Source organism: Cydia amplana, chromosome 9, assembly GCF_948474715.1.
Source record: "Cydia amplana chromosome 9, ilCydAmpl1.1, whole genome shotgun sequence".
Taxonomy (NCBI): domain Eukaryota; kingdom Metazoa; phylum Arthropoda; class Insecta; order Lepidoptera; family Tortricidae; genus Cydia; species Cydia amplana.
Window position 1 is genome coordinate 16,671,165 of NC_086077.1, and position 22,757 is coordinate 16,693,921.

Here is a 22,757-nt window from a genome sequence, read left to right on the forward strand (position 1 = left end):
CATAATTTTCAGTTTAGTGTCTATACGTAGGTATTAAGACGACTTGCTTGTAACTTGTAATACAAGCGGATGTTACTTTTTGACAGCTTTTGCTTTCTAACTAAATGTAAAAATAGTGTGCTAGAACAAAAAAGTGTTACTTTGATCCCTCCTAGCAGGGAGGAAAAGTGCCACTTTGATCCCTCCTAGCAGGGAAGAAAGAGCTCTTTTCTGAATAGGAGGTGTGAAAACTACTATTATTTCCATGCAAGAGTCAATAAAAACAAAAATGTATTGTAATTTCTACATCCGTTTGTTTTAAAACTTAACTATCCCGTTTGAATCAGGGGACCTTGTACGACCTAAAGGACCTTGTAGACCCTCATCTCTGTAATATATATGTCCAGATATTTGTGTCATGGTAATGTTATGCATTATAATGTAATCTCTTATATGATAATGCATAACATGAATATGAATTCGTCTCGCCAAATACTAGTAATGTTTTACAAAGGATATGCCGTTTTAATTTTAAATATGTATACAGTAGAATCCGCTTATAATGACATCAAAGGGAAGTGACAAACACGTCATACTAAGCGGATGTCATATAAAGCATAGTTGTATAACTTCTTATTTTTGGTAATTTCTCCAAATTAATCTCAAATTCCTTTGTGAGAGATGAGTTTTATCAGCCAATTATCAAGTTTCACCGAAAATCAAACCTAAAACACCTTACACGCCACGCACGTACCAAACTTCGTCGTCGCAGGGAGACGTGGGGACGGCCACGAAAACCAGCGAGTGTCAGTATAACCGGACATAATTTCATAAAAATAGGATTTACAGGTCATAGTAAGCGATTTGTCACTATAAGCGAAGTCATCTTATCCGACTTTGTCACAAAGAATTTTATATGAAAACCAAACTTCGCATAGTAATTGCGTCATAGAAAGCGGTTGGTCAGTATAAGCCGAGTCATAATAAACGGATTCCACTGTATTTAAATATTTTTATTAATTATGTATTTTTTTATTATTGTGGTGTTAACGCACCGGAAAATGCTTATCTATAGAATTGTTTTTATCTGCATTAGTAACACGTGCTGTTTGCTAATGCTGTTGGTATGTAGCTAATTATTGTAAACAAGAGTAACATTGTGTATTTGTCTAATACTAAAACAATGTTACATTTTAACTTGTACACTGTACAGGATATAACCAATTTAGAATATAATTACTATTTATTGGATATACCAATTGCTAATTGCAACTAGAAATTGCATGCGCTTTTCTTTACATTGCGGTAATTTGGTCGATCGACTGAACAAACAGTAACACTCCTAACTGTACATCGGTGAACCTTATTACAAAATGCATAAGGTCTACCAATGAACAGTTAACAGTGTGAGCGATGGTACTCTGTAGTTAGCAATTTAATGTATCGAATATTGCATGCAAGTTCTTGAACCGTCTAGATGGGGCCACTGACAATCCAACCTCTAGGCTGAGCTTAGGCCAATAGGCTACATGACTAATTTTTTTTTATGGTATCAATCGATCGGGTTTGTTTTTAGGATCTAATGTCTATATGGAACCCATTGCATTAAAGTAACACAAAAGTCAGAAATTGTAGTCAAAGTCCGACAGTCGCATTTCACTCGCGAAACGCCCTATACAAAACGGACAGAGGCCGTGACGTCATCGCCCATCTGGACCGCATCGCCCGTATGGACAAAACAAGAAAATTGCGTTTTTGTCGGTGAAATATTGCGTTTATGTATTGTAGTTGCTATACAATATTTTTTTGGATGAAATGTAAGGAATCGAATGGTACCCTTACTTTTATCGTTTTTGGAAGTTAAAAAAAACTTAAATTTTGAAACTTTCAGGTCCTGTAATTTTGTCATTTTTCAATATTTTATTTTAATATCCACATTATTGTGATAAATTGCTCGTATGCTATCTATTTTACTAGATTTTGTTATAAAATTCAACATGTGTCATCATCCCTATTCTTTCATGAAACCGATGCTGCCAAAAATACGGGGGTGCGGGGGGACGAGGTGAGCGAATCCCGTGCCGTGATTGGTCCGTTCAAAGACACGGACCAATCACGGCACGGGATTGACTCGAAGATGGAGTAACGCTACCGTATATGTGGCAGAGGGGGTAGCGCGACTATGCTATGACTAGAGGTTGGATTGTCTGTGAGATGGGGCTTATCGATGTAGTGTACTTAACGAATATAATATCCTAACTATACTTAAGTATTAATGCACAATGTAAAACAGTAAGTTTTTAGGACATTGCAATTGATTTCGCTACGTTTCTCAAAAGCTTGTAACTTGTAATACAAGCGGATGTCACTTTTTGACAGCTTCTGTTAGAAAGGGACTTCCACTTGTATTACAAGTTACAAGCTTTTGAGAAACGGGCCTCTGGTTGTAGCCACAAAGTTCGAATGTAGCTCTACGCGGTGAAATTCCATTTTCCTTTCAATTAAAAACAACAATTAGGTATAAATCCACACTTTAAACAATACGAAAATTCACAAACCCGTATTTTGTTATTCCGATACCATATTAAAAACATGCATGTTTATGACCTTGACTGCGATATCGTTTTATTTGTTTCCCTTGAAATGCGTAACGATCGCGAAAATATTGCGTATATGTCGGCGGCCGATCGTAATATCAGGCAGATCGTGAGATTCCTAGGCATATCGTGAAACGTGAAAATCTTTGTCTCGTTCCCTTGGTCGACGGGGCTCCTATTTCTGGACAGTTTGCCCTTCGGGCATCTGAAGCAACCTAACTGACCAATCCTACCTATCTATTGGATTAATGTATTCAATTAAAAAAACGACCGGCCGCCGACATCTATACCACATTTACCACTACACCGTGAACTGACGTAGACCCTATTACTAAGACATAAAGTCTACTAATGGTCAATGTGTTAGTACACGTGATGACATCATACAGGACTATTTGCAAAAAACGCCTTCTACTCGCCTCAAGGTGTTTGTTTTTAATATAGGCAATAAAATATCCAGTTAGAGTCGGACTAAGCTAACTCTGCATGGCATTTGCAATGACAAAGTGACGCGATGTCATCATTAAAATATGTGGGTATGTAATATAAAATTTACAATTTACATGAAAATATGATGTTTATAGTGACACTGTCAAATTCAAATTAAATTTGTATCTTCAAGTACACTTATTCGTTGCTCTTTTGTAGAGTTTTTGATCTACAACATTTCATGTTTAATTCTTGTCAGAATCACGAGGTCTTTCGATTGTACAGTCAGCTGTAGAAAAAAGGAACCCTCCATGCATGTGTAGAAGTTTCAAGTTTGTAATGAAAGGTGCTAAGCGAGTAGTATTGCTGAGTACATTATGTATAAGAAAATAAGTGTCGAATAATTCTTTACCTACATTTCTGTATCATTCGTATTACCTATTTATAAACAACTAAATGGAAATAGGTATCAAATGGGATAAAAACTCGGCATTGATTTTTTTTCTATTAGGATCTTGTTTTTTTTTGTAGTCAATTATTTGTGTAAGGACATAATATTATGACTTAAAGACAACTCGTATGGGTGGAGACTCGTAGACTAAAATCGACCTTAGTGCTAAGGTATAAAGATTAGAACAATATTGTCTTATCCTTACGCAGTGGAAATGTATGGACTCATCAGCTGTTCACTGTTGTCGCGAAACCTCTGAGTCACTGCTTATTGGTCGCGCGTGCTGCGTAGGCGACGCGTCACGCTCAACTATTACGCATGTAAAGTATATACATTAACATAATGGTTTAGCACAGGAGAAAATAAATTGTCTTGAAACGAGTAAAACGTTTGAAAAATCGAATACCTTTAAACGAGCAATTCTTGTTTATATATTTATTTATTTATATATATATATTTCGGCGATCTCGGCAACGGCTCTAACGATTTCGATGAAATTTGGTATATGGGGGTTTTCAGGGGCGAAAAATCGATCTAGCTAGGTCTTATCTCTGGGAAAACGCTGGTTTCTGAGTTTTTATATGTTTTCCGAGCAAAGCTCAGTCTCCCAGATATTTACTTATAAATTGTGACGGTTTTTTTTTTCGAATGTTTATTCTAACGTTTTTGAAAAGGTGGCTGGTCTCTAAATATCCTCAATTTATCACCAATTACACACGTTTTTAAAACGTAGACTTTAACGTAAACGTAGACCTTTTCTGAAACAAATATTACTTAAGGGGCCCACTGATTAACAGTCCGCCGGACGGTATCGGCCTGTCAGTTAGAACAAAAAGTTGACAGCTCCGAACAACTGACAGGCTGATACCGTCCGGCGGACTGTTAATCAGTGGGCCCCTTTACTTCTTAAAATTGACACTGGTATATTTATGTACCTATCTAAATTGCATATTTGTGATAAACACAGTAGAGAAAAGTAAAAATTTCTACCCCTTCTTCTCACTCTGGACAACTTTGTAGAATTAAATGTTTTTTTTTTTATATATATAGGATATTATTTATTATACAATATACATAGCTAGTATACTGAACTGGCTTTTGCAGTTTCTATACCTCTTTCTACAACACGTTATCAAATAGTCACTACTCCTAGAGAACTTGGCATTGTCCTGAAAAGCTCCATGGCTATGCAGGCATAAGAAATATTACTACATCTTACATCATCCACGCAACTTCTACAAATATAAAAAGAGTATATATTATACGATTTATACGTATATGACTTCATCTTCGCCACATAACGTCACTCTGACGTCACAGCCCCACCGCTAATGCGGATATGAAGATGACAATTGCACTCGCCTCTCGACTTTCCCAATCAACTTTAAACTCTATTTCAATAGCTTAACGTCGTTTTTAGCTTAACAGGAGCTAGCGTCTACAATGCTAAATACCTCACTTTTTTACCATTTAACTTTTAACTTGTGCAAAGGCGATAAAGTTGATTTTCGCTTGGCGAAGAAACTGTGACGCGACTATATGTGCACGCGCATATAATCGCTGATAACGCCCGTCAGCCGCGCCCGCGCTACATTTGCCTTGTTTGCAAACATACCCCCTCCCTCTGCCATTCCCCCCTCGTTACCCACACGACACGTGTATTAATAATCACTATTGTTATGCATTTATGCAAGAAATCAACCACGGTGTTTGTGATGTCAATTCAATATGCGGTCGTAAATAAAACTAAAGTCCATTATAAAATGCATAACATTCTTGCATTTGTATTTTTAATCAGATTCCCTATACATATACACGTGCGGTGCGGTTTCGAAATTTCCGGTTTTCTCGAGTGACTATATTAGTATGGTATGGGGTTTTTCAAAAAAGGTTTCTAAAGGAGCTACAACACATTGTGACACTTCTGGAGTTGCAAGCGTCTATAGGCTACTGTAACTCATTATCAAAAGGGCAGTGTGCTTGTTTGCCGTCGGTGGTATAATAAAAGAAAATAGCGTTAACAAGTTTACTGTAGAACAAAGAAAAAATATCACGAGCATTGACCAAGAATGAGTCACGTTTGTGAAAAGAATGGACAGGACAACATCGATAAATAATATCCTGTCCGTTCTTGCTTTTCTTTGAAACAGATTGTATACATAAGGATAATGTTTTAGAGGTGAAGAACCTTAAAATACCTACCTATACTTGGATATGAAATCTCTGTGCCATTGCTATTTAGGTTTTAAAATTCTAACCCAACTTAGAACTTAGTTACTTCAAGTCGCCGAATTAGAATGGAATAGAAACGATTTTCATCAATTATTTAAACAAAATACTTACTCTTATTCAGGATATGAGTGAAGTAACAGTATGGGTTGTTTGTTCGCAGGAAGCTGATAGTGTGCCACTACAAGAAGGGCACGGAAATATGCAACTACAGCTACAGCAACACCATCCTTGCCGTCAAGCTCAACCGCTCGGTACGTCCTTCACCATTCTTTATATTATCACCATTCTTTATTTATTCTGTTGTTACTGTGGGACCACTGACAATCCAACCTCTAGACTGAGCTTAGGCCAATTCTTATTAACTCACATTTATAGACGGGTCTAACGCGAAATTTATTCAATTACCTTTATATACCGACGTTTCGACACAGGTTTCACTGGTCATGGTCGCGGCCAACTAAAGTCTCAGCAAAATGTCAAAACAGAGATTTGTGCAACTACCCGTCGAAAAGTGTATGAAAAAGTTTGGGGTAGACATCACATTTTCAAACCACCCACTGCACATAATGTTATAAATAAAAATCCGTCTATAAATGTGAGTTAATATGTGTTCAAAACGCGAAGGTTTTAAATATTATATAGGCCAATTCTTTCATGAAACCGATGCTGCCAAAAATACGGGGGTGCGGGGGGACGAGGTGAGCGAATCCCGTGCCGTGATTGGTCCGTTCAAAGACACGGACCAATCACGGCACGGGATTGACTCGAAGATGGAGTAACGCTACCGTATGTGTGGCGGAGGGGGTAGCGCGACTATGCTATGTCTAGAGGTTGGATTGTCTGTGTGTGGGACTTAGTCAATTTGTGTAAGAATGTCCTATAATATTTATAATTACGTCTTGGTCTCTCTTTACTGATGATGATGACACAGCTAATAGGTACTTATGATTATTTGTTACATTATGTTGTAATTTTAACCGATTTCATAGGAATAGGTTCTCAATTCTTAGGGATATTATTTTGAATGTCCCTAATATATGATTGCAAATCGGAAAAATATTTTTTGTTTGAAAGGATACTTCACAGTTAGTTCAACTGTTAACATATGAGGATATGATACATACCAGTTGTACTTTGTTTTGCCTTCCAAGCTGATTCAGAGCTTGGACGTCATTGTATACCAGTCTAGAGTCCACCCTGGGCGCCGTAAGCGCTTTGAGTGCAGCCTGACTGTCGCTAAGTATATAGATATTCTTCCCTTGGGTCTGCCTAACTAAATTCTCATGCATACAGGCAATTATAGCGAATGTCTCGGCTTGGAAGTCAGCGGCGTTATTGCCCATGCTTATACTAATACTGAAGTAATTTACATAAATGCCTGCCCCCGTACCAAGGAAATTGCTACTTTCACACTTGTATAGTTTGTAGCTTTCTAGTAGAGCCCGAAGGCTTATCCTATTGTCTATTGTTCAGTAAAACCGCACGTGCTACTTACCTGCAAAAAAGGGTCCTAATTATTCTATTTGGCACCTGAGCGCGGGCTAGTCCAACGCTCAAAAACCACTGTAGGTGCGCTCTCCGATAACGCGCCGTTGTTACGCATCTCGATGACACATTTTAGACTGGTTCTGTAGCGTTCGACTCGTCGGCACTCAGTAACCGAAGTACCGATTTTTTATGCAGGTGGTTGTGGCACGTGGCACGAGCGGTTTTACTTAACAATAGACAATAGGATTAGCCTTCGGGCTCTATTAGAAAGCTATAAACTATACAGTATTTTATCTAACCATATCAACTGGACGCTCCACAGCGGCTGGTGGTATGCCTCGAGGAATCCCTGCACATCCACAACATCCGCGATATGAAAATCCTCCACACGATCCGCGACACGCCGCCCAACCCGCGCGGGCTGTGCGCGCTGGCCCCCGCCGCCGACCGCTGCTACCTCGCCTACCCGGGCTCCAGCGCCGTCGGCGAAGTACAGATCTTCGACGCGGTGCACTTAAACGCTAAATGCGTGCTCAGCGCGCACGATTCCGGACTAGCTGCCTTAGCCTGGTCTTCGTGTGGGCGACGATTAGCAACCGCGTCCGAACGCGGCACAGTTATAAGAGTATTCGCGGTGCCCGAGCGAGTACGCCTGTTTGAGTTCAGGCGCGGAGTGAAGAGATGCGTGTCGATCTCGTGCCTGGCGTTCAGCGCGTGCGGGACGTTCCTAGCGGCCTCGTCGAACACGGAGACGGTGCACGTGTTCCGTCTGGCGGAGCCTCCCACGCCGCCCACGCCGCAGCCCGGCGCGGAGCCCCCAGGTAACTATCGTGCCGTTCCGAGTGAAGCGAGGAGCTGCGTGAGGCGCAGAGCCTTTAGGTACTAAAGTATTGTTTTGATTTTTCTACTAAATAAGATAATATTTGTTATTTTTATTTGCCTTCCTAGCAGTAAAGATACATTATTTACTTAACGTATCGGTTACGATTCAGCCAACTATGGCTTCTATGTTACTTTATTATTCAATATTTTCTGGCGCACTGCCAAATTTTACCTGAGACTAACGAGTTCGCTTACTACCGGTAAAAGGTTTAGCTTGGCACCTGTTATAAAAAGATATTGCTTATTCTAAATCTGGTCTCGATTGTCTTAAACGGTTGCGACTTGTCCTTCCGTTTCGATTATAAGTACCCATTGGATAACAATGACTTGGAGCCGGTAAAAATGTTCAATGTTTTATGAGGAACTTTGAGTCAGAAGTCGATTTCCTGTCATAATACGTGACGTCCCACAGGTGGACGTACCTTAAGATGCTTACGCTACTATTAACGACGTTTCAACACTAATTCGAGCTACGGGACGTAAGCACCGAGCGCCATAAGGTGACGCCGACGCTTTTGCCCGGGGAACGGTCACATATTAAAGTCACTTTGTTTCTGTTATATTATACTTCTTAGAAATAGTTATAAATATGTCTCTAGATTACTTTTTGCTACACTGTCGCATCGGGCAACTGACCGTTATCAATAAATAACCACACTCGTCGAGATACCCCGATACGGGCCGAGAACGAGTGTGTACTTACATACGGCTCCTTTCTCGTCTTCTTCGGCGATTGGATCGGAGCGGTTCCGAGACTCGGCGATAGGCTCTCGACGAGTGTGCACAGCCGATATCATGAGTATGACATTGTGGGCAGGCCTATGGAACTCTCCGCGCGAGCTCGGATTTATACCTACGAATCTGTTCCCGTTCACGGTAGAAAAGCAAGCCAGTTGGTTGCCATACGCGCTCACGCACGCACGTCACCGCGCTGCACTGCCAATTTTTACGATAGTTACAAGTTACGTAGGTAGGTACTATTGAATTTCTTTAGACATGTACTTAGTGTTTGTTATGACACATTTATCGTGCGATATCGACATAGTTGAAATAGAAAGCAAACTTTTAAGTTCTTTTGGTAGGTAAAGTTTATTTTAAGGACAATACGTTCTTTTACAGCGGAAAGTACTCTTAGAGAAAGAAAAAAAAACATGCATTACATTTTGATGTAAAACAATTGTAAATTAATGATAACATACATAATTTTAGCTTTAGATTTTATGTTATTTCATTCCGCTATATAAGTAGGTATTTTATTTATCATTTCTAAGCGTCGGCAACCCTAGCGTTATGCCGGCGTGCACGGTGCGGGGAGCGGCGCGTTGAAGGTCACTTCATTGTATTTTTGTGTAGGTATCAAAACGGTAGGTATAGGTAAAAGATAAGTATCTGTTCGTAAGAACTATTATATAATCTGTGTTGTGGGGTGGTGTTTCCAGCGGGCGGGAATAATCACACTCGTCGAGATACCGAGACGGGCCGAGAACGAGTGTGTACCTACATACGGTTCCTCTCTCGTCTCGTCTCGCGCTTCTGCGATTGGATCGGAACGGTTCCGAGACTCGACGAGTGTGCACAGCCGATATGAGTATGACATTGCGGGGTGGTGTTTCCAGCGGGCGGGAAATGAATTATTTCATTTACCCGTTCCTTACTAATGCCCACATCTCTAGCTATCTCGCATTGTTTCACTCGTCGGTCTTCAAGAATTATATTTTTCACCTTGGTCACATTTTCTTCAGTGATGGCAGAAATTGGTCGTCCACTACGAGGATCGTCTTCTAGACTTTCGCGGCCCGATTTAAATTGCCTAGACCAGAACTTAATTGTGAAATCGGAAGGACACGAATCACCAAACACGGGCAACATACGTTGTTTTATCTGCGATGGCGTATTTCCTTCTTTAGTGAGAAATTTAATCACGGAACGTTGCTCAATTTTGAGCAAATTATTTTTCCCTAGCGACATGTTGCAATCGAGTGCCAAAAACAAATGAAGAGCAACTGACAAATAAACGTTTGAAATTTTGAAAAAAGAATAGTCAATAAACACGAATTTATAGCGGCCAGTATTTTTTTAAAAGTATTTATAGGCTAGGTAGATTACTAATCAGCAGTGCTCGGAATAGGTAGTGCCTATTTACCTAAACTTCAGATGAGGACCTAACTAAGAGTGGTTACAACCACCAAAAAATATTATTTATTAATATTGTTCGCGGGATTTCCCGGGACTCATAAGAGTACCTAATCGACATATAATCAGACTCGGCGTCAAATTATTAGTAAAATTCAATAGTTTAATTCATAAAAATGCGTGTTGTGACATATAACGTACTGTGTAGAAAATCGATCAAAAATGTAATGTGTATGTGTGTAACGAGGTAATTGAAATAAAAACTGGTTATCATATGTTTCAAACATTTAATGTATACAAATTTGTACTAAATAAACAAATCAACGTAACCATTCAAACTATCGGCATTAAACAATTGCATTTAGTTAATAATTTGACCCCGAGTCTGAGTATATGTCGATTAGGTACTCTTATGAATCCCGGGAAATCCCGCGAACAATAATAATAAATAATATTTTTTGGTGGTTGTAACCACTCTTAGTTAGGTCCTCCTCTGAAGTTTAGGTAAATAGGCACTACCTATTCCGAGCACTGCTAATCAGCCACCCCTCGTATCTGTTCGTGAGAACTATTATGTAATCTGTGTTGCGGGGTGGTGTTTCCAGCGGTTGGGGCGGGTAGCGGAGCGGGTGGCGGGGCGGGCGAGGCGGAGACGGGGGGCTGGCTGGGCTGGCTGTCGTCGGCCGTGGCGGCCGGGGCGGGGCTGCTGCCCGCGCAGGTGGCCGACGTGCTGGCGCAGGGCCGCGCCTTCGCCGCCGCGAGGCTGCCCATACAGCCCAGCCGCGCCATGGTCGCCATCACCAAGTGAGTGCTACACGTTGGCTCCAGCCACAGACAAGACATCCTCTAGACTGAGCATAGTAACGCTACCCCCTCTGCCACTTATACGGTAGTTTTACTCCATCTTCGAGTCAATCCCGTGCCGTGATTGGTCCGTGTCTTTGAGCGGACCAATCACGGCACGGGATTCGCTCACCTCGTCCCCCCGCACCCCCGTATTTTTGGCAGCATCGGTTTCATGAAATAATTGCTCTAAACTCAGTCTAGAGGATTCCTAGTCTATGGCTCCAGCAATAGGCTACATGACTATTATTTTTTTATGGTATCAATCGATCGGGTTTGTTTTTAGGATCAAATGTCTATATGGGACCCATTGCATTAAAGTAACACAAAAGTCAGAAATTGTAGTCAAAGTCCGACAGTCGCACTTCACTAGCGAAACGCCCTATACAAAACGGCCAGAGGCCGTGACGTCATCGCCCATCTTGTAGTATGGACAAAACAAGAAAATTGCGTTTTTGTCGGTGAAATATTGCGTTTATGTATATAGTTGCTATACAATATTTTTTTGGATGAAATGTAAGGAATCGAATGGTACCCTTACTTTTATCGTTTTTGGAAGTTAAAAAAAACTTAAATTTTGAAACTTTCAGGTCCTGTAATTTTGTAATTTTTCAATATTTTATTTTAATAACCACATTATTGTGATAAATTGCTCGTTTGCTATCTATTTTACTAGATTTTGTTATAAAATTCAACATGTGCCATCATCCCTATTGCCCTCAAGTCCATGTAGAGAAAAACAGTCGGTACCATCGTCCACACTGTTATAGCCTTTCGATTTGTAGTTGGCCCCGTACGGCTAATCGTTTATTACAAGCTTTTATTTACTTTCACCTGTCCCGTTGTCTGTCTGTCTGTAATCAAATCTTGCAAGTTAAATTTGATCCACTTCCCGGTTTCCGATTGGGCTAAAATTTTGCATACACGTGTAAGTCAGGTGACAATGCAATATTATGGTACCATCGAGCTGATCTGATGATGGAGACAGGAGGTGGCCGTAGGAACTCTGTGATGAAACAACGCAACCTAATTGTGTTAGGGATTTTTAGAATTGTCTCGGATGAGTATTCGTTGTCTGTCGTAAGAAAAGTACAGTCAGCGATAAAAGCTTGTACCGAAAATGGAATTTTTGCCAAAAACTTACTGTCTATTGTTAAGTAAAACCGCACGTGCTACTTACCCGCAAAAAAGGGTCTTATTATTCTTATTGGCACCTGAGCGCGGGCTAGTCCAACGCTCAAAAAACCAGTGTAGGTGCGCTCTCCGATAACGCGCCTTTGTTACGCATCTCTATGACACATTTTAGACTGGTTCTGTAGCGTTCGACTCGCCGACACTCAGTAGCCGTAGAGGAACCACGCACAGCCTCCCAAATATTTTTCTATTAGGGCCACCCCACATCTAGCGTGTTTCGAGCGTCGACGTCTGGTCAACGCTATGGAAAATGACGTCGCTGCGCAGTTGCGTCGACGTTGCGTCGAGCAGCGGCCATAGAGTTGTAGACGCCGACGCTCGAAAGACGCTAGATGTGGGGTGGCCCTGAATTCATTTTGAATCTTATTGCAATTTACATAAAACATATTATGGTAAATAAAGGCACGCATGACTTGTTTACATTAGTTCTGATAAAAAACTGCATGCACATAAATAACGAAGTTTTTTTTTGTTTATTTTATCTTTACCATATTTTATTGGTTATTGTTTTCTATTATATACTATATTGCTTCTTATAGGTTAAACTTAATAGTCAATGCGAATATTACATGTCAAGAAAATGTACATATTGAATGTTGTAATCTTAAAGATAAACTATGACCTCGATAAGGATTAATTAAAACCGCATCAACATAAAACATAGTCATAACAGTACAATTATTACTCACGCGTATTAAATAAATATGCTTAGATAATGATAGCTTTTAAATAAGGAAGTATTTATGTATGGGCCACTAAAGTCTATTTTTTTATTCGGTAGACTGATATGACAGTTAATAGTATGAACATGAAATGTCATTTCATACTATTAACTGTCATTTCAGTCTACCGAATAAAAAAATAGACTTTAGTTGCCTGAAATGAACGATTTCATTCATTTCATTCATTCATAGTCTGGTGTGATTCCAGCGTGGGTCGCGCCCCTCGGCTGCTGGTGGCGACGGCGGGCGGCGAGTTGTTCGTGTACGCGCTCGACGCGGCCGAGGGCGGCGAATGCGCGCTGCTGCGCACGCACCGCCTGCTCGAGCCGCAGCTGCACCAGCCGCCGCCGCAAGACGCAAGGGAAGGTGAGCCCACCTATATACCCATAAACCTCTGCCAAGCGCCGCTTCTCTAACCCGGGGTTAACCGGATAAACCTGGAGTTACCGTGTGAACAGGCTGTCTGGTCTTGGTGGCTGTCCGCCGTGAACTGATCTTATTTTGTTGTTGTCATGTCCAATTTTGAATTTAAATGTCCGTAGTTCCAAATCAGGGATGTTGCGAATATCCGCATCCGCATCCGCAACCGCGGAACTTCCGCATTATTTTCAACATCCGCATCTGCATCCGCATCCGCATAAAATCGATGCGGATTTAATGCGGATGCGGATGTGGAACAGGTCGGTACAGGAACATCTTAGCATCGGCGTAAGTGCTAGACTGCTAGGTAATTTAGTCATTAGCCAAAATACCTATTGCAGTCAAGCGTGAGTGGGACTTAATGTACGGAACCCTTGGTACGCGAGTCCGACTCGCACTTGGCCGGTTTTTTGAAATAAAAATTACTAAAATGTAATATTTGACGTTTTTTATGTATCTATCTTGACATCCGCATCCGCGGATGTGAGTCTTTAAAAATCCGCATCCGCATCCGCGGATGTCAAATAATCGGCATCCGCAACATCCCTGTTCCAAATATGTATGTCAGTTGGCCTATGTCAGGTCGCCACGGAGGGAAGCCACGACACCATGGTTACCAGTACAGTTTGACTGGTTAAAAGTTTAACCGCTTAACACCGGATTAGGATGGTGCAAGTGGCCCTAAGGTAATCAGCTGATGATCGTCGTTTGTCCCTCTCTATGGCCGATAGGGACAAACGACGATAGTCAACTGATTAAGTTAGCAGCCGTTTATGAACGCCATATAATTATATACGTCTGTCTGTCGGTTGCTGAGCGATTTCTGACGATTCTCACTGACGGAAATTGGTGGCTCCATGAGGGGAAGGTCGAGCATGGCATTTTAATTAAATATTTGTATTTTTACTAAAGTCATCACATATTAGATGGGTTAATGGAATCATATATTAGATGGCCAAGAAACGGAATTTGTTTTTGATGCGGTAAATTGTTTGTGATGCCCAATGCGATATCATTTATATTAAACAATATGTATTAATTATTTCATTCTAATACAAGATGCTATGTAAAATAAAATACATTGCATTAAATTATTCGAATAATTAAAAAAAAACCCCGACGGGCCCGAAACATGTCGCCAATAGCGACAAAAAATTCAAGTGAATGTAACCGTTGTGGTCTAAATAATTTAAAAAAATACATAACTACGATTTCATTATGAAAGTTACATTTCTGATCTCGCTTATACTGCTTACTTAGCTTATACCTACTTTTCTCATGATACCACATCTACCTACTTTTACTTACAAATAGTAACCCAATTACCACAACTTGCTCAGCAATCGACAGGAGTCCTTCAACAAAACATAACCTATATAGTAAACTGTTCGCCACATTACTCGGCAAGGCTACCGCCGGGTCCCATGGCCCGCGCGGGACCCCACGCCGGACATTGCACCTTGCTTCCTCCTCACCCGGCACTTTTGTGCCACTCCCGGCACTTTTGTGCCACTCCCGCCACTTTTGTGCCACTCCTGGCACTGTAGTGCCATTCCTAAAGCTCACTTGTGCTCCTACTGCCCTTTAGTGCTTCTAAGGCACTCTAGTGCCACTCCTAAGGCTCTTTAGTGATCCTAAGGCACTTAGTTGCCAATCCTCACGGCGCTAGTATGCTTGAAGCGCAAGCGATGCAGCCGTTCTCTGCACCCGACAGTCTTAACTCTTATCTATTCTATGTCACGATCATTATTTCTTAGCGTAGACTGGGATTGTTTTTTTTTTTCACTATACGTCAGCAGCAGAAGTTGCTAAGCGGGCGAGGTGTTCTAAATGATCTTGACGCGACTTAAGAGAATAAGAGCGTGTCAAGGTCATTTTCAACACCTCACCCGCTTATCAACTTCTGCTGCTGACTGTACATATTAGACTATAATAGTACTATAGATTTCACACTACTAGAAGCTTTATTTGACCAAAAACTTCGGGGCTTGAAAGGTCGGGGTGTATTTCTTTGCCTATTTTAGTTTGCTGTTACTTTTCACGCGGTATTTAGAATGAGTTCATTATAAATAGCACGTCATATAATTTATTATAGTAGGTACGTTTACCGGGGTCAAAGGACACAAGTGTTAAGAATAACTTCCATGTACCTATTTTAAACTATCATTACTTTTAATGATGCGTTTTTACAATAATCATAACCATGATAAATATAGATTTTGTTTGATACCTTTAAGCGTCGCTGACCAAACTATAATTTAATGGGAAACATAAGTATTGTGTACAGATGTAGTGAATAATTATTTTCCATCGTATTTTCTCTGAAACGTTCCTATTTGTTTTTCTACTTCAGTCAACCTCAGTACTGTTTGTACCGAACCTAACTGAAATAACAAGACACGTACACGTTCCCGTGAAAATGCGATGGAAAATCATTATGCACTATATTGGTATATGCAATAGACTACTTATTTACAGGATATCAATCCCAGTCTACTTTATAACTAACGACCTATTTATTTATCCCAAGTATTTATAAGCAGACACAAATAACTCATGCCATATTCAATAATATCCCTCATACTATAATATTGTACTAAAATTCTGGGACAATATTTCTTTATTATAATTATAATTGTGTACTTATTATATATTCAATCCGAGTTACGTGCGTGATGTATGCTCGTTGTATGCCAAGGTTCGAGTCCGAGGCTTATTTATTTATATAATATATACCCAAAGTAATTGGTCTTTCAAAGATTGCATATACTTGAGAAAAATGGGACGGACACCGCTGTGAATTTCTTTGGGCACATTTTTGTCGAAGTGTTTTTGATGATATTTTTAGTTTTTTTTTTACCGGGACCTGTATCTGACAATTAAAAATGTCATCCAAATTTCGAAAAGAAATTAGGGGGATAAAAATGCTCTGATATTAACTAGAGGTTACGGGGGTTAGTCACAGAAACCGGTTCACTGTCACATTTTCTTTAGTATATGCCATCTATTTCAGCTTACAAAATAGTCACCAACATTCCAATACGACAATTTTGTTTCAATAGACTTCGGTCCCAATGTCCCCGTGTGCAAGCGTGCGTGTGTGTGTGTGTGTGTGTGTGTGTGAATGGTCGTATGCGCGGTAGTGTGGGCTAACGCTCTTGTCGGTGCAGCAGAGGGCGCGGGCGGCAACAGTTACGCGGGCGCGCTGCGCGGCCGCGACCCCGCCCGGATGTCAGGTCGGTACCCCCCCCCCCCCCCAGCTTTAAACACACGCAAACCTCTTCCTAACCCCACCCAAACTTTGTCTCCAAACTTTGCCCCGAGAGCTCCGCCCGACGACTTTTTTTTTTTTTTTTTTTTAATATATGGAATTTAACTATTTTCGTGGGTCGAATTAGCGGACTGTCGGGTCCTAGCTTGGAAATTCCACCCCACCTGGTGAGTACGCTTGTATCATGGCGAACCTATCCCCTCGCGGCGGCCTGTGCTGCCGCGAGCGGGCCGTGTTAGTTCTAAGACTTACGATATGGGAGCGAGGCCTAGTGTATAGTTAACTGACCGATTCTACACCTTAATGCGATGTAGTAAGGTGTACAGTCCGGTGTCTGACGGGCGGGTGTTCCGCAGGCGACGGGGAGGGCGCGGAGTAGCGGCGGGAGGAGGGGGGAGGAGCGACGCCGGAGGAACACACTGTATATACACGTTTTATACCAAATATATTCCTATATTACGCTTAGTGTGATGTTTTCATTCGTTTGCGTCCGCCCTTACGATATGAAATAACCTTCAAAGTAAAAAAAAGTTTAGAAATTAGTTGTTAACGCGATAGAATAAAATTAGAGTCGGGCGAGGTTTGATAGGCAGCCATATTTACTTAAATATTCCATTAAGTTTTTACTGAAATTATGATTAATTTCACTGCTTCAAATAGATAACTTTAAGTGAGACAGTTAACAATATTCAACCATTTTTGCTGGCCAATCTGTTTAAATATGTAATAAAAATCATGATAAATAAAGAAAACACATACCGTTTAACGCATTTACACAACACCTAGCTTGAATTAGATTCAAAAGTGCCTGTTAATGGCCTACATGAACAATGTTTTGATTTATAGGATTTATTGACTCGTTTTACATAAAAGAGAGACGAGATATTCATTAATTTATATTAAATATACTCGTACCATTCATAATTATTAATTATCAGATTATCACTGTATTATTTCTGACTTCGATAAATAGTGTAATTTTATTTAATACAATATAAGCAATATAATATCGTTCATGCTCACGATGCATTTATTGAACTTAAATAGATTTGGCCAGTAAAAATGTTTCATTACTCATGAATTTGTTGTGTGTTACTTAACTATTAGGACAAATAATTACTCCTATAGAAAATACCTTGATATATTCTCATATTTACGTATTTAATTGATTTTTTAACGATATTAATAAAGATCAAAAAACAATGCAATGGTGTGCATACTGAAAATTGCTTGGAATAAATGTCTAGGCGCCTTTCATTTTTATCTTACCCGTGTTTTAACTTTTAATTATGTGCACTATTAAATAGAGTAGAACACGTTTGGAAATATAATCCTGTACATAATGTTTTTTTTTTTCAATTGTCACTAACAAAAACGCACCTTGCAGAATTTACTTTCTAAATATTAATTGGTTGTTTCATCAGACCTCGGATTTATATGTGGACTCGTTTGATATGTGATATTTTTGTGATAATGGGTTGGTAAATTTTAACGATATTACTTAATACTTACGTAGTAAATCAGTAGGTTGTGACTGTCCACATTTTAAAGTTGTGAACTTGCCCCAAAATGGAAAAATTACATTCCGAACGATAGGAACCATCGTATTTGTATAGAGGCAAATATTTTTTCTTTATTTTTGTAAATTGAATATGTTTCGTTTTTAATGTTAATTGATTTTGAAACTATATGTTTTGGGTGTAATCTCTTATAATCTAATCGGGTGATTATCCAACTGCCTGTGAGAAATTAATGTTTATAATAAAATTACTTTCTTTGGCACTTTGTTATACGATTATGTATATCATTGTCAATAGTTCGATTCGTCTAAATTTGTAAGTCTGACATTTTAAGCTATACATCAATAAGATTTTTTAAAGTGACACAAATAAATCTAACGAGTTGTTTCATGCCTATCAAAATGTGTTGGACAGGCACAAATAGAAAATTAAGCACCTCTAATCGTAGTCTAGTTATATTAGGTACCTACCTATTGTTCGTAAGTCCTTGATTTGGAACTCGTTTTTTGTAAATAATGCATTTTCTAAAATACATATATTCATATTTTTAAGTAAGTTGGCTTATAGTCTGTTCTTTTAGGTTTCAAAACGATGTAAACCACTTTGTCGTTCAACTGATAATACCATAAAATACAAACGGTTACTAAAATAGGGAATATTACGCAAAACTCTGCGTAGGGGGCGCCACCAACACAAACAGTTAACAAACCTCCTTGATGCATCAATGTCGTATTTATTCCTAGCAAATAATCTGCGAAAACTTGTCAATAAACTGTTTACAGAACAGTATATATTAGTTTGTGCTAGTGCTGCTCTCTGTCGGCAGAACATTGCAGTAGTACTCTCTATTCACCGAATCTGATCTTTTGTATCTATGGTAACTATCTCATTGGCCGAATGGCCGAGTAACATTTGTATCCATTCTTGTAATACCGAAAATAACAGATTGTACGTTGATTTGTAATAAGTATAAAACTAAGCTAACAGAAACACTTTTCTTTAGTTAAAATGCTTTCGAAATAAGGACTTTTGAGGCAAAAACTCCTTAAATATATACAGTCAGCAGCATAAGTTGCTAAGCGGGTAAGATGTTCAAAATTACCTTGACGCGTTCTTATTGTCTTAACAATAAAGTCGCGTCAAAATCATTTTGGACAGCTCGCCCGCTTAGCAACTATTGCTGCTGACTGTACGTAGTGTAACGGCGGTAAGTTAACCATTTCCACTGGACCTCCCCCTCGGCACGCTGGACACCTTGGATCCCATTATAATCGTTCAAATGACAGTTAGTTATATCGCAGTCATGTCATGAAGTCAGCGATGTCACGACCTGTTATTAAAGGTTGAAGAGGACCCCTCACCTCACCTCACTCGCTTCGGTTCTAACGCAGCCATCAACTCACATCGCGGCCTCGCCCCGTGTCTTTAAATACTAATGGCTGCTATTCATAAACGGCTGCTAAGTTAATCAGCTGATGATCGTCGTTTGTCCCTATATTGCATAACGGTTATGCCATAGAGAGACAAACGACGATCATCAGCTGATTAACTTAGCAGACGTTTATGAGTAACGCCATAAGACGGTAAATGATATAATCCAACTATACATGATCTAATATTAGACTTTTTAAATTATTCATGATATAATTTTATTTTATAGTGTTTTATCTAGGGATGAGGTATAGAAAAAAAGTTTTGCTTTAGGTAATATACAAATCTGATCATGCATGCTTAGGTTTTATCGTGTACTCGTGTACGTCTCTCTTTCTTTCTTGAAGTCTTAGTCGTGCGATGAAATTCAACGTAAAATCGATTTTAAAAATCTATATTTTAAGGTCTAAAAGGCCTTGGTCTCAGTTTACGCTGCGTAGAGCGCAGAATGTGACGCTTGGCGCAGCGTACGCCGCCAACAAACTAACTGCTATAATTATTGGCCACTCTTAACAATTTAGGGCTCATTTAGACGGTGCGAGAACTCGCATGCGAGTTTAATTACACTGCGTCATTTGATCGGTCGGTGATGAATTGATGTAAACTCAATGGTCCGCAATGTAACTAAAATAGTATACGAGTTCGCGCGCCGTCTAAATGAGCCCTAAGGCTTGAATTGGATTTTCTTTCTGATTTGTTAGGGAGTGGACAATTACTATGTAGTATCCAATAACTATAGGAGACATTTACAAATGCGTCACATCGAACGATTCATTGCTACGGGCTTATTGTGGTCGTGTTTGTAAGATAAAGACAAAATAAAGCATTAATCTTTTTCTGACATTAGGCTTAAAGGTCTTGAACCCTATGATGAAATCAGGTTAAAAATTATTGTGGGGAAAAATATTCCCTCTGCCTTATAAAGGCAATAACTAACCGAGTAATTGCAAATAACCTCAAACATTCATGAAAGTTTTTTTACTTGTCTATAAATATTGCTTTAACATAACGACATTCCATACAAGTCTTGTTCATAATTCTCTATCCATGTATATTGGTTCTAATGTGTTGTGCGTGTCTGTTTCAAAACTCTTATTGATCATCTTTAATTTTCGAGTCTGGTTAGATCTAATTACGTTTTCATTGTGTTGGTCATTGCAATAATAACACCAAATAAATGTCTAAATTGGGATTTTTATAGATAAAACCTTATAGGGAGCGTGCGTGTACTATAGGGGGCAGCACAGTAACCTTATCATCGAGTTTAAGTTTCCAATTTATACCACAAGATGGTAGACCCGTCAACGTGCAAGCAAGCGTGTACAGTGGCGTTCAAAAGTGCATGGATAGATGTCGACCGTAATGCTTTAATATTACGGTTGGATGTCCATGGACTTTTGAACGCCGGTGTACGGCACCCTGCTTATCAGCGTTAAGTGTTAATGTCGCGATTAAGTTTCTTTAAATATTGTCACGGCTGCCCAAGTGTCCAACACGCACGGTCCCTATACAAGGTGTAATAAAACTAGTGCGGATCCGTTTAAGGGTATATTCGGTATATGCCCTTAAACGTATCCCCACTATTTTTGTTAAAACCTGTATGTTACACGGTAACGAGTCCATACCCCATTGTCAATTTCAGTAGACCAAATTCATTGAATATTTTAAAATTAAGGCAAGAGTTGGTACCGCACATAAAACGTAAAAAATACACCCTTCTATTCTACATTGCTTGTAATTTAATAATTTAGCCAGTTTTTTTTATCGCTAAATAGCGATACTCGTTTGATCGTACTTATATATAAACTCGTTGTATGGCAGAGTGACATGAAAACCTATAATTGTATGATTTGTGTCGCGTGTTCTAGAATACCTAATTTATTACTTGAGATTAATTGTTTTCAAATAGGATTTGTATTTGAACGTGTTCGTAGATAATATTTCATTCATTGTTCAGACTAGGCAACGTCAAACAAAGTTAAGCTGTCATTGTTTCTGTAGAAATAAATAAATATTATAGGGACATTCTTTCACAAATTGACTAAGTCCCACGGTAAGCTCAAGAACGCTTGTTTTGTGGGTACTCACACAACGATACAGATAATATACAAATACTTAAATACATAGAAAACATTCATGAGTCAGGAACAAATATCTGTGCTCATTATACAGATAAATGCCCTTACCGCAGTGGTTCCTAACCTGGGGGTAATTACCCCCGCGGGGGTAAAACTGGTATTTTACGGGGGTAATAAGCTAACCTAATATAACAATACAACAAACGTACACGTTTTTTTATATTATTACCATTGGGAGGAGGGGTAAAATCAGGTTCCCTAGTTAGTTATAGGGGTGACCGGACTGAAAAGGTTAGGAACCACTGCCTTACCGGGTTTCGAATCGAGGACCATCGGCTGGCAGGAATGAGTACCAACCCTTCCGATTTCATTGTATTTGGTCTATACCGGGGTGTTGTCACGTGTCCGTGGCAGTAGTCACGGGCGGCATAGTAACGGTCCCTGGCACGCAGACTCGGAGCGCGACTCGGAGCTGGGCGCCGCGCTGGAGGGGTCCCCGCCGCGCGGGCCGTTCGACCTGCGCGACCCGCGCCACTTCCCGCCCATGCGCGTGCAACCCACCCAAGACTAGCTCACCACACCGACAACACAGCCTAGAGAACGTGCCGCCGTCACCGACATCAACTAAAGCCCTTGCTACACGGTCGCCGACAAGCCCCTCAGACCTCGTGGCCTTGGTCTGGACCAGAGATGGGCATCATTCGAATAAACTTTTATCGGAATAATCATTCGAATAAACAATAATTCACGACTTTTTTATTCGCGGATGATTCATTCGCGAATAATTCATCCGCGGATGATTCATTCGCGAATAATTCATCCGCGGATGAATCATTCGAACACTTTTCAAATGACGAATGATTTATTCGTTATTTAATTCGAATAAATCCACGAAGAATATTTAAGTTATTTGGCTCTGAATGGAATACCATTCAAATAAACAACACGAATAATAGCACGTTTCATATGACTTGTTCTTTTACTGTATATTTGTTCAGAAGTTAAAGATTGTTAAGGGTTCAAAGCTAAGCCCAGGTAGTATAATAAAAAAGGACTGGCGTGAACAATGAATTACTCACACACAAAG

At 39.8% G+C, this 22,757-nt stretch overlaps 1 protein-coding gene across 1 annotated transcript in view; it reads left to right on the top strand.

Moving 5' to 3' along the window:
- The window catches only part of LOC134650863 (WD repeat domain phosphoinositide-interacting protein 2), a 33,422-nt gene extending 11,181 nt beyond the window's left edge, over nucleotides 1–22,241 (top strand). The window contains exons 3-8 of the mRNA XM_063505798.1: nucleotides 5,849–5,939; nucleotides 7,499–7,962; nucleotides 10,813–10,995; nucleotides 13,159–13,316; nucleotides 16,541–16,606; nucleotides 22,123–22,241. Coding sequence (XP_063361868.1) covers nucleotides 5,849–5,939; nucleotides 7,499–7,962; nucleotides 10,813–10,995; nucleotides 13,159–13,316; nucleotides 16,541–16,606; nucleotides 22,123–22,241 — 1,081 coding nt within the window. The remainder of the gene's footprint in view (nucleotides 1–5,848; nucleotides 5,940–7,498; nucleotides 7,963–10,812; nucleotides 10,996–13,158; nucleotides 13,317–16,540; nucleotides 16,607–22,122) is intronic.
- Nucleotides 22,242–22,757: the final 516 nt, after the last annotated feature.